Genomic DNA, 13,308 nt, shown 5'->3' with positions numbered 1-13,308 from the left:
GGGAGAGAATTATCACATGAGAGGTGCAAAGTACTGAAATCCCTCATTCTCTCTGGTATTTTACTGTTTCCTTTGTTTTTTTTTTCTTTTCAATTTCATAAGTTTCATTGACTGACCATATTCAGCACAAACCTAACCAAACATAGAAGTCTGTTTAATAAGCCATGCTAGCAGCTTCCGCTCAGCCTTGCAGACACAGCCCATTCAGCACTAGCGCACAGCCAGCCGCGCTAGCGGCTTAATAAACCCCCAGTGATAGACTGAGGAGGCATAACTTTCTGGTTTCTTTAATATACGGCAACAAAAAGTTCCCCTTTAAATTTAATTATGAAAAATGTAAGCAAAGCAGAAATATTCCACAAATTTTTGCAGACATAAAAATTGTAAAGAAAATGACTGACATATCTCTATTTTATCATCTTCTTGCGTTTGGGCTCCCGTTTTTAGTACAAGGAAGAAGACAGACAGACAAGCTGTGGCAGTGACTCAAAATCGATGCCGGTAGTTTCTGAGCTTACATTTCAAATCTGAGGAGGCGGAAGCAGCAGCAGGCACCCAAGTGCCAAAATCCTAAATATACAGAAGAGCCCAAAGATCGTAAAAATGAATTTAAACACAAATCACTTCAAGCTGTTGCTGTTTCCTGAGCTTGGTTTCTACCTTCCAAGTTAAATGAAAACCAGAAAAGATGTTGCACTGTAGCGACACTTGTACTAAAAGAAATTCGCGCAAGTTTTCAGCATAAAGAGATTAATTCTAAACATGACACTTGGTTAAGGCGCCTATTTTAAACCTATTCCAAAAACAGGTGCCAATTTTTCTTTATAGAATACCAATCAAATGGCCAAAAACATGCGTCCTTTAAACTGCAATCACTTACATCAGCCCTATAGTTGGCACAAATGCCCATGCCTAGACGTTAGTTCACAAATTGATGAATTCTATAATTTAGGCAAGTACCTGTGTGCTTTGTCCAAACTCCGCCCATGTGCACGCCCATCAAATCAAGGCACGGACTTCTTTGCTACTCAGTATTTTATAAGAGGCTATTAACACACACGTAGCCACTTAATGCCCATAAAGGATTACAATACTGTCACTGACTCACCTTCCTCTTGCCTAAATCTAGGTGGCACCAGGGGTATAGGCAGCCTTCCAATTTTGGGGGTGCCCAGGGGTGGACTGGAGGGGGGGCAATGCATTCCTCCCCCCCACCTCACGTGTGCGCTAACCATACCTTTGCTGGCAGAAGTACCCACACCGCCGGCGTCTGAAGGAAGGAAACAGCAGAGGAGGGGAGTATAGGCACTGTATGTATTTGCCTGGCGGGGCTTCGGTATCTCCTCGCCAGCAAAGGTAAAAGGGTGCTGCAGTTCTGGAGGGTCCTGAGCCCAAAGTGGGGGGCCCAGGCCCCCAAGGCCCCTCCGTGGCTACACCACTGGGTGGCACCATAGAGAATTACCCCCATAGTGCACCTTTTTGATGCTGCTTTTAACTCCTAACCCTTACTCACTTGTTCAGTACCCTTATTTTATCATCCCCACCGTAATAATTCCCTTATCCTCTTATTTGTCCTGTTTGTCTGGCCTAATTAGATTGTAAGCTCTGTCGAGCAGGGACTGTCTCTTCATGTTCAAGTATACAGCGCTGCGTGCATCTAGTAGCGCTATAGAAATGATAAGTAGTAGTAGAATCACACAGTTGCAGGTAACTCCTCCTTTTGTTAAATTCTGAGCTGAGTGGAGGAATTTCCATCTTTCATGGATTGCAGCATTAACAAATTTTTATTTTCCAAGAAATGTCTCATTTATTGTCCATGTACTTACGGGTTCATAAACCTCCTTCAAATCCCAATCTGGAATGGTTGTTAGGAAATTTACACAGCAGAAAGAAAGATGGCACTTCACATCCCCAGAACCCCGGAACAGTCCATGTGGTTCTTCGTTTTTCACCCTTTTATGGACCCATTGGGTGACACACACAAATGGCCAGACCAAGAACATTTCTTGAAGGCAAAAGCTGATGTGGAACAGTCACAATTAAGCTAATGAGACTTTCTCAGACAAAACAGTTTTTAAAAATCCATCTTTCTAAATGCTGTAAATACTCCTTATACACACAATGTATCCAGGATGCTTTTTTTATGGACTGGTCAGTAAATTTAGCATTGATATAGAAAGATGAATAGCTGCAGTGTAGGGGGGGAGGAGACAAATGTCCTATTTAAGTTTTCTTCTGCCTGCAAGAGATCGCAAAGGAAGTGAGCCTTCAATCCATTCGCTAGGGGCTGACATCATTTCCTGCCACAAAGCTGTCTCTTCCTGGGTGGAATCCATCCAGTCCACAGCTATACCATAACTGTAACCTGAAGGTGAGATGAGGAAGACAATTATTAGACACTCGTATGTAAAAGACATTTAGAAATATTTTCTTTCTTCTCTGACTTAGCTACAGTTTAATCATTGTACACCACATCACTGTTCTGTTGTAACCTGACAATCCAAAGACCATCTAATTACGCTTATTCAGCCGAATGTGCTGCCATAAAGGAAGTTACAAAAATATTTCTTATTTTTAATTCACTATTTATAGCATTAATTTTTACTAGTCTAACTAAAACTTATTAAAGCAGCAACACTAGCAAACTTTAAATATATATATATTGATTATTCTAATAAAGTGAGCCCGTTATAGGAAAGGGTAAAATCTAAAGCTAGTAAGAACAAATGGTTCAATGCAGATTTCTTGCTACTAAAGAAAACATGTAGACGCCTAGAGAGAATCTGGAAGAAAGAGAGAACTGAGATAAATAGACTAAACTGGAGAAAAGCAGCATCCAGATAGAAAATCAAATTAACTGATAATAAAAAAAACTCTATTACTCCAAACTGATTGATGACATCAACACCACCAAACGTCTCTTTTCAATAGTTGCTAACCTAATGGACGTCAACGGAATCACCATCCTGACTTAGGAATCCGCCCCAACAGCAGAACAATTAGCCCTCCATTTCAGAGAGAAAAATCACCCAAATCAGAGCACAAGTCAACAATAATACCAGCAAGGAACACGAAATAACCAAATATTCCGACATGGCGATACCCATGGATAGGACATGGGGTAACTTCCACACCATCAGATGGTCCAAATTAGATCGACTAATTGGGAAATTCTCCGAATCCCACTCCCGACTAGATATATGCCCAACAAACATCGTGAGCTGCACCTCTCCAAAGTTCAAACCCATTATCTACAACTGGCTGACAGACTCCAAGTCCAGAGGTTCCTTTCCACCATCAATGGGAAATATCCTCACTCCCATACTGAAAAACAAGAATCAAGGGCCAATGTGAACAACAATCGACCTGTAGCATCCATATCATTCCTGATAAAGCTAATGGAAGGAATAGTCACTATACAACTAACTGAATACCTGGAGAGATTCAATATACTACACAGCTCAAAATCAGGATTCCGAGCTAATTTCAGCACCGAGACCACTCTATGTGCTCTGATACATGACATAAATACCTTTCGGGCCAAGGGGAAGAAAGTACTCATCATGCAGTTCGACCTCTCAAGCACCTTTGATGTGGTAGATCACAAATTACTCCTAATGATCCTAAACAACACTGGCATAAACAGGTCACGTACTAAACTGGCTTTGCTGCTTCCTAACAAGCTGATCTTACCTAGTTACGATGAATGGAACATACTCAGAAAGATGGTTCCCACTCTCTCCCGTTCTATTCAACGTCCTTATGGCCTCCCTGGGACACACCCTCAAAGCAGCGGGCTTCAGAGCATTTATATACGCAGATGACATCACCTTACTAAGTCCAACAAATGACGACATTCACTCAATAAAACAACATACAAAGGACTGCATCACCCTAATCACAAAATGGACGGCAATGAGCCAATTAAAACTAAAACGATAAAACAAAATTCCTGCTGACAGGCCGTAGCAAACCATAGAACAAAATAGTTCCTTCGTAGTGAATGGTTTACCTTACAAACTAGCACTCTTCCTCAACAGACCAAAACTTATCTTGGGAAACACAGGTGAATACGACAGTCAAGTGTTGCTTCTTCCAACTGCATAATCTCAGATGTATACGGAAATATTTTACACAGGGACACTTCAGACTCATGGTCTGGAAGTCGTCCTGTCCCCTTTATCATTTTTGTACCTTTTCTAATTCTGCTATATCTTTTTTGAGATGCAGTGGCCAGAATTACACACAGTATTTCAAGTGCAGTTGCACCATGGAGCGATACAAAGGCATTATGACAATCTCATTTTTGTTTTCCTTTCTTTTCCTAATAATTCTTAACATTCTGTTTGCTTTCTTAGTCACCACTGCACACTGAGCAGACGGTTTCAGTGTATCATCAATGATGACACTTAGATTCTTTTCCTGGGTGGTGACTCCTAATGTGGAACCTTGGGTTCCTCTTTCCCACGTGCATCACTTTGCACTTGCTTACATTGAACGTTATCTGCCATTTGGATGCCCAGTCTCCCAGTCTCGTAAGATCCTTTTGTAATTTTTCACAATCCTCTTGCAATTTAACAACTTTGAAAAACTTTGTGTCATCAGCACATTTAATTACCTCACTAGTCATTCCCATTTCTAGATCATTTATAAATATGTTAAAAAGCAGTGTTCCCAGCACAGACCCCTGGGGAACCCCACTATCTACCCTTCTTCATTGAGAATACTGACCATTTAACCCTACTCTGTTTTCTATCTTTTAACCTGTTTTTAATCCACAATAGGACATTACCTCCTATCCCCATGACTTTCTAACTTCCTCAGGAATCTTTCAGGAGGTACTTTTGTCAAATTCCTTTTGAAAATCCAGATACAGAATATCGACTGGCTCACCCTTTATCCACATGTTTATTCCCCCCTTCAAAGAAATGTGATTGGTGAGGCAAGATTTCCCTTGACTAAATCCATGTTGGCTTTGTCCCATTAATCCATGTTTATGTATATGCTCTATAATTTTGTTCTTCATAATAGTCTCTACTATTTTGCCTGGCACTAACGTCATGCTCACCAGTCTATAATTTCTGGGATCACTTCTGGAACCCTTTAAAAAAATTGGTGTTACATTTGCCACACAGAACAAGGACAAGTGTCACTTCTTTTTTTTTTTTTTTTGTTACATTTGTACCCTGCGCTTTCCCACTCATGGCAGGCTCAATGCGGCTTACATGGGGCAATGGAGGGTTAAGTGACTTGCCCAGAGTCCCACTAGCAACATTCCATGTAGAAGTCGGCCCTTGCAGATCAGCAATGTGGCCGCACAGGCTTCTGCTTCTGTGAGTCTGACGTCCTGCACGTACGTGCAGGACGTCAGACTCACAGAAACAGAAGCCTGCGCAGCCTTCTACATGGAATGTTGCTACTGGAATAGCAACATTCCATGTAGAATCTCCAATAGTAGCAACATTCCATGTAGAATCTCCAATAGTATCTATTTTATTTTTGTTACATTTGTACCCTGCGCTTTCCCACTCATGGCAGGCTCAATGCGGCTTACATGGGGCAATGGAGGGTTAAGTGACTTGCCCAGAGTCACAAGGAGCTGCCTGTGCCTGCAGTGGGAATCGAACTCAGTTTCTCAGGACCAAAGTCCACCACCCTAACCACTAGGCCACTCCTCCACTCATTTTATGTCTCATTTTATACATCATTTGAACCTTATTGTTTTTATTGCTTTCTTACATTATTCATTTTATCATAACTTGATGATACTTATTTATGGATGTTACATATTTATGTCTGTTTCCACGTAGATACAACAGACCCCTGAGGCAGGACTTCGGGCCGAAACACAGCCGTGTCGGGTCGTCTTTTACCTGTTCCCAATAAAGACTATTTTATATCCTCCTCGAATCTACCTCACTGTTTTATTTTCTAACTTGTGACACCCAGTTAGAGAATTGGCCCACATTGTTTGGTTCTGGGTGCAGTGACAATGGGGGTAACAAGTCAATTTTATGAGGTGGCAATGTCGTCCCATAGTAACATCTATGTGTGCCTGAGAGAGTTGGGCATCATTTGCCGGCTCAAAGGCTAGAAGGGAACCCCTTGAGAAAGTCTAGTAGGGAAGCTCCTTCAACGCCCACCTCCAAGGTAGAGCTCGTCCCCATCATGATTTTGCATGAACCTGCTGGGGCATCCAGCTGAAGATCCCAGTGAAAGTGTAATGTCCCCTAAGTGGCCCTATAGCTTTGATCTGTATGACTCTCTTCTCTCCTCTAAACAGAAGTAATAAAAAAAAACCATTTTAACAAAAGACCATGGTAGGTAGAACTGGAGAATATAGTTACCTGTGCCAAGCCCCAGGCGGATCCCTCCTAAAAAGTGATTGGTTAGCTTCTCGTGATCCCACACAGTCAGTTCAACGCAGGCGTCTTTTAAATCCTCTGTGTGGAAGCCGTCATACACAATGGTGTGGTTAAAAACGGGGTTTGGGTCTTTCTTGATAACCCTGGTTTTCTGGTAGCTCTTTTTACTGGTGTCAGGAAGCACGTAACTGCAGTGGACAAAGCACAACCCTTGATCAACATCAACCGAAGGGCAAACTGGCCACAATTATTCTCCCTTTTATAAAGAGAAAAATACATCAGAACCCGAGTTCTGCTAAATACCACAAACCTGTATTGTTTTCAAGCAGGCCTGATATTGCCCAGTACTGTTAGTGAGACTGTTCAGACGTAACATAGTAGATGACGGCAGAAAAAGACCAGCAAGGTCCATCTAGTCTGCCCACGATAAACTCATATGTGTATACCTTACCTTGATTTGTACCTGTCTTTTTCAGGGCACAGACCATATAAGTCTGTCCAGCAGTATTTCCCGCCTCCCAACCACCAGTCCCGCCTCCCATCACTGGCTCCGGCACAGACCCCGTATAAGTCTGCCCTCCCCTATCCTAGCCTCTCAACCACCAACCCCTCTTCCCCCCGTTTTTTCACTTTCTTTGGTTTACATATTATATACAGGTATCCTATTTTCTCTGTCCCTAGTGGGCTCACAATCTAAGGAGACCTTTTACTAAGCCGCGTAAGTGTCTACTCGTGCCCAATGCGCGCCAAAATGGAGTTAGCGCCCGGCTACCGCGTGGCTCTTGCGGTAATTTCATTTTTGGCGCACATCCAATACGGGCGTCTGAAAAAAATAATTTTTATTTTCTGGCGCGCGCCAAGTGGCATTTGACGCGCATAGGTCATTACCACCTGGTTACCGCGTGAGGCTTTACCGCTAGGTCGGCGGCTGGCGGTAAGGTCTCGGACCCAAAATGGATGCGCGCCAATTTAAATTTTGCTGCACATCCATTTTCGGCAAAAATTTTTAAAAAAGGCATTTTTTTGCGCTGAAAAATATAGCTGCGCGCGCACAAAACACGCACCTGCACTGCCGCAGGCCATTTTTCAGCGCGCCTTAGTAAAAGGACCCCTAAATTTGTACCTGAGGCAAAGAAGGATTAAGCAGGCTGCACAGGGTCACAAGGAGCAACAGTGGGAATTGGCCCTGGTTCTCAGGTCACTGCTCTAATCATTAGGCCTACTCTTCTGCTCCTCCATTCAGAATGCCAGTAATGTAACACACTGTTTACCCACATTGTACACACTTGGCACAGTCCTTTCCATATGCATCAGTCTCAAAGGACAAGTAGATTACATCCCTCTCTTGCACAACACTTATTTCAAGTTCTGAACACTACAGAGACGTGTGTGTTCCACAGGAAAACATTTGAGTCTGAGACTCGGATGATACTGATGGTTGATAGTCTATCAGAAAATCAAGGTCTCAGGTAAGTCTTCTCTGTTGGTGTCTAAGGGGTCCTTTTATTAAGATGCGCTGAAAAATGGCCTGCGCTAGTGTAGGCGCATGCTTTGGACACGCGTAGGTCCATTTTTCAGCACGCCTGTAACATAGTAACATAGTAAATGACGGCAGATAAAGACCTGAACGGTCCATCCAGTCTGCCCAACAAGATAAACTCATTTTACATGGTATGTGATACTTCAATTGCCCCTGGTACAAAATAAGTACCTGAATATATGTAAACTGCTTTGAATGTAGTTGCAAAAACCTCAGAAAGGCAGTATATATCAAGTCCCATTTCCCTTTATACGTATACCCGAGTTTGATTTGTCCTTGCCTTTCTCAGGGCACAGACCGTAGAAGTCTGCCCAGCACTCTTCTTAAAAGTTCTGAAGATTCTGGAATCCTAATGAGTTAAAAGATTCCGGAATCTCAATTAGTAGCAACATTCCATGTAGAACCCCAAAGAGTAACATAGTAAGTGACGGCAGATAAAGACCTGAACGGTCTATCCAGTCTGCCCAACAAGGTAAAAAGGCCCCCCCTTTTTTTTTTGGCCGAAAATGGACGTGTGGCAAAATAAATATTGGCATGTGTCCATTTTGGGTCCGACACCTTACCCTACCCATCGACTTAGCAGTAAGGTTGCATGCGTTAACCAGATGGTAATCGTCAGCGCACGTACACTGCTGATTACCGCCCGGTTAGCGCCATGCATTGGAAAATAAAAGATATTTTCTGACGTGCATATTGGATTTGCGTAAAAAGTTAAATTATCACCCAGGTAGCTGGGCAGTAGTTCCAAGTTGGTGTGAATTGGCAGCTATGCGGCTTAGTAAAAGGGCCCCTAAGAATTTTATCACAACGAACCCAAACCACAAAGAGAACAATGGAAAAACCAGCAACAATAAAATTCTCTCTCTATATAGTGCAGTTTCTTTGACCATCTTCTATATCAAGATAAAACAGAATGTCTCTGTATGAGTGATAATATTTTTTAGTTCCCTACTATGTGTGTATACATGTGTGTTATGTGTGAGCCCTTAGTTAAATTGTGACACTTCAGAAAACTGGAGCCATTTAATGAATATGGCCTCACATCAGGCTCTCATTCATACTCCTAGACACCATCCACCATTTTGTCAGTAGCGAACCACCTTTCTTCTCTTGATGGATTGAAGCATTGGGTTCCGAAGAAGTGAGCGATTCTGAAATGGAGCTCTGTTGGACCCTTCAGCTCAGGAGAAGACAGCAATTCTAAGCTTTGGTTTCCTCTCACAATATCAGCTGAGAGATTCCATAACCTTGAGACTCATACCATGAAATTGGCCCCCACAGCAGAGGAAACTGATGCACTATTCCATGGCCTTCCTCCTGCTCGCCCCAGAGACTGAACTTGCAAGGGGAAGAACTGGGATAAGCCTCTGGAGGAGGGCGAGAATTTTCAAATAACTGCCTTTTTTGCCACCCCTAAAATCTTGTTGAGCTGCAGGGAAGTGGGTTGTGGCAGTTGAGGGGGGGAGAGGTTCGCCTAGAGAACCCAATAGCCTTGCACTGGTCCTGCAGAGGGGTTGTGTGCGTGCAAGAATGTGCAAGTGAAGGGGTATATAACTGTAGTTGGGTGCGTGAGAGAGGCACACAGAGTCAGCCCTTCCCTTCTCTTCCTTTCCATCTTCTGTCTTACCTCCCTTCTTTTCTATCTCCTTTATTCCCTTGCCCTTTCCTCCCTCCCTTCCCTCTCTTACTCCAATTTTCCCTTCTGTCTCCTTTCCCGCACCCCCCTTCAGCTTCCCTTTCTTTCATTTCCTTTCCCTTTTGCCTTGCTGACAATTGCAGTCTCATGTGTCTGGGTCTATTCTTCAGTGGATTAGGAACCCAGAAGCACTTGAACTCATGCCACCATGGTCCAGACCTGCCAAGTCCCGCTTTTGCGAGTTATCTCCCGCAGGAGTGCCGGGATCTCCCGCTGAACAGCTCCGTTTCCACTTTTCAGGGGCAGCAGGAAATGACTTCATTAAATGTCATCTCCTGCTGCCGTTGGTCTCGCAGCAGCAGGAAATGATGTTTTACAAGGTGTCTCCTGCTGTCGCTGGAAAGGGAGGCTGTGCTGAGGCAGAACTGTGGTGGTTGTGGGCGGAGCTATGGGTGATTCAGGGTGGAGCAATAGGTGGGTTGGGGTGGAGCTATGGGCAGGCCCTAAATCTCCCTCTCGGGAGGCTGACCCCCTTGGCAGCTCTGCATGGTACCAGGGCACCTCAAGATTAGTCATGGACACGTGTGCAATTCCTGCCCAGACTTGCTGTCCTGGCTGGACATAAGCACAAAAACACGTATATAGATGGATGGACTACCAGACAGACAGTCATAGCCTCGAGAACACAGGAACTATGGCTTTTGTACTAAACACACCCAAAAATACCAGAAAACCTTTTAGTATGTGGCCAAAAGAAAGTGTCAAAATGATGTCTTCTGAAACTTCCTGCATGGTTGAATGGATGGTAAATGTTTTTGTTGATCTTCCACTTGTGATTACTTATTATTTCATGAAGATATTGGCTTAGAAACACAGCTCGTGAACTCACCATTTCACAAAAGAGTCAACTCCAGAAGGTCGTAGCTGAGGCAAGTCTTTGATGTCTTTAACCCAAATATGAACTTCACCGGAAGGAGGATTCTTCATCCCTGAGGATCAGAAAAAGACAGGATTTTGTCCACATTTTATTGGACCAAACAGCATATACCTTTTTTGGTGCATGAAGGGTTGGGCTTTTTTTTTTGGGGGGGGGGGGGAAGGTTTGTGTTCTAGTTGTATACCTTTTGATTTGTACGCTGCTGTGCTGTTATTGAGAACAGTGGTATAATTAGATTGTAAGCTCTGATGATCAGGGACTGTCTCTTCATGTTCAAGTGTACAGCGCTGCGTACATCTAGTAGTGCTATAGAAATGATAAGTAGTAGTAGTCTTTGGGATTCTGGAATCTTGCTACTCTTTGGGATTCTGTATAGAATCTTATGACTCTTTGGGATTCCGGAATCTTACTACTCTTTGTCCTTGGCCCTTATTTGCCTTATTTGTCTGTCTTGATTAGATTGTAAGCTCTGTCGATCAGGGACTGTCTCTTCATGTTCAAGTGTACAGCGCTGCGTACATCTAGTAGTGCTATAGAAATGATAAGTAGTAGTAGTCTTTGGGATTCTGGAATCTTGCTACTCTTTGGGATTCTGTATAGAATCTTATGACTCTTTGGGATTCCGGAATCTTACTACTCTTTGTCCTTGGCCCTTATTTGCCTTATTTGTCTGTCTTGATTAGATTGTAAGCTCTGTCGATCAGGGACTGTCTCTTCATGTTCAAGTGTACACCGCTGCATACGTCTAGTAGCGCTATAGAAATGATAAGTAGTAGTATATGAAATGCTACATAAATAGATGCACTAGTGATCCATTTGGAAACAGGCAGCTGTTCATATGACCTAAGGACCAACTAGAGTAGCTTTGGGTGGAGCGCCTGCCCTCATGAGTACAGAACGTTGCTGCAGGAGAAGATACCACAGAGGGCTGCCATTCCATGCCGGAATGCCCTCCTGCGGGAGGTGGCGGAGAAAGGTAATAGAATTCAAAAAGGCATGGGATGAACACAGAGGATCACCAATTAGAAAATGAATGGTATAACAAAACAAAACTTAAATTGTTACACGTCAAGTGGCGCTTAGATGGCGACTCCGGCTGTGAAGAACTAAGGCTGGTGCTGGGCAAGCTTGTACGGTCTGGGTCTCGTATTTGGCAATCCAGTTTAGGAAATTCCAGTAATTTGGAATGTAAGAACACTGCTGGGCAGACTTTTACTGTCTGTGACCCACAAATGACAAGACAGATGTGGATAGGCCAGAGTGGGCTTCGACAGCAACTTCAGTAGTTGGAACCTAAGGACAGGGCCAGGCGGACTTCCGTGGTCTATGTCCCGGAAATGCCAAAGAAACCATGATCAAGTATTTTATTTCACATTCATTGTTACTTTCATCATGACTTGATAAAGAGTATGGCTGTTGGGCAGACTGGATGGACTGTTCAGTTCTTTATCTGCCGACATTTACTATGAAGACAGCTCAACGCCCTTCACTCTCAGTTGGCTTAGGTACAACTTAGAATGGAAATCACTTGTTTATCTTGTAACTCCCCTCCAGCTCAGATTTGAAAGAAATAGGTAATTAAATCTAAAAAATCCAAATTAGAAAGGGTTAGGAAGAAGGTCTGGGAAAAGAAAACAAGACGGAATAGTTCACTCAAATGCCATATAGAGGGGCCTCACAGTTTTATGGGAATGCCATAGAACACCACATGGCTGCTCATAATCAGTACATTTGGTTGAAACTCCACTGATGCTCCCTGTGCCCTTGGGCAAGTCACTTAACCCTTTATTGTCTACTACTACTACTACTACTTAACATTTCTAAAGCGCTACTAGGGTTACGCAGCGCTGTACAATTTAACATGGAAGGACAGTCCCTGCTCAAGGAGCTTACAATCTAAAAGACAGGTGTACAATCTAAAGACGATCTAAACAATCTAAAGACAAGTGTAGAGTCCGTCTGATAGGGCATACTATATTTCTCGAAAGGTTAGGTGCTGAAAGCAGCATTGAAGAGGTGAGTTTTAAGCAGAGATTTGAAGATGGGTAGGGAGGGGGCTTGGCGTAGGGGTTGAGGAAGATTGTTCCAAGCATAGGGTGAGGCAAGGCAGAATGAGCGGAGCCTGGAGTTGGCAGTGGTGGAGAAGGGAACTGAAAGGAGGGATTTGTCCTGTGAGCGGAGGTTGCGGGCGGGAACATAGGGGGAGATGAGGGTAGAGAGGTAGTGAGGAGCCGCAGACCGGGTGCATTTGTAGGTAAGGAGTAGAAGCTTGAATTGTATGCGGTACCTGATCGGAAGCCAGTGAAGTGACTTGAGGAGAGGGGTGATATGAGTATATCGGAATATAAGACGTGCGGCATCGTTCTCAACGGATTGAAGGGGGGCTAGATGGCTAAGTGGGAGGCCGGTGCAGTAGTCAAATTTAGATTGTAAACTCCCAGGGAATAGGGAAATACCTAACGCAACTGAATGTAATGCACTTTGAGCTACTATTGAAAAAGGCATGAGTTAAATCCCAAATAAATTAAAACGGATGAGTGAATTGTTTGTCATAACTGTATAATAGTCAACAATTTCCCCCTTATGAAATTTCAACGAGCTCCAAGAGTGGTGATATCTGTGTGGGACGAGAAGAACTTATGATGCTCTCAAAAATTTCAAAGGAGAACCATTTTTAACAAAACTGAAGTATTAGACACCCTCTTGTTTTTCTTCTCCACCCTTTTTGAGGGGCTTAGGGGGCTTGCTCACTCACAAAAGAGTGCGCCCCTAAGGCCCAAGGTGACCCAGGGCTTGGGAAGAAGGGGCCAACAAGGGCCAAATCAGTGCT

General features: G+C 43.5%; 1 protein-coding gene across 4 annotated transcripts in view; it reads right to left on the bottom strand.

Moving 5' to 3' along the window:
• Positions 1-2,145: 2,145 nt before the first annotated feature.
• The window catches only part of LOC115473987 (synaptotagmin-like protein 2), a 188,098-nt gene continuing 176,935 nt past the window's right edge, over positions 2,146-13,308 (bottom strand). For all 4 annotated transcript variants that reach the window (XM_030209231.1, XM_030209234.1, XM_030209233.1 and 1 more), the window contains exons 15-17: positions 10,431-10,530; positions 6,348-6,553; positions 2,146-2,365 (exon numbers count right to left, since the gene is read on the bottom strand). In XM_030209231.1, the coding sequence (XP_030065091.1) occupies positions 2,220-2,365; positions 6,348-6,553; positions 10,431-10,530 (452 nt within the window). In that variant the 3' untranslated portion in view covers positions 2,146-2,219. The remainder of the gene's footprint in view (positions 2,366-6,347; positions 6,554-10,430; positions 10,531-13,308) is intronic.

Source organism: Microcaecilia unicolor, chromosome 7 (assembly GCF_901765095.1).
Source record: "Microcaecilia unicolor chromosome 7, aMicUni1.1, whole genome shotgun sequence".
Lineage (NCBI taxonomy): Eukaryota > Metazoa > Chordata > Amphibia > Gymnophiona > Siphonopidae > Microcaecilia > Microcaecilia unicolor.
This window is presented reverse-complemented; position numbering and strand designations above follow the sequence as displayed.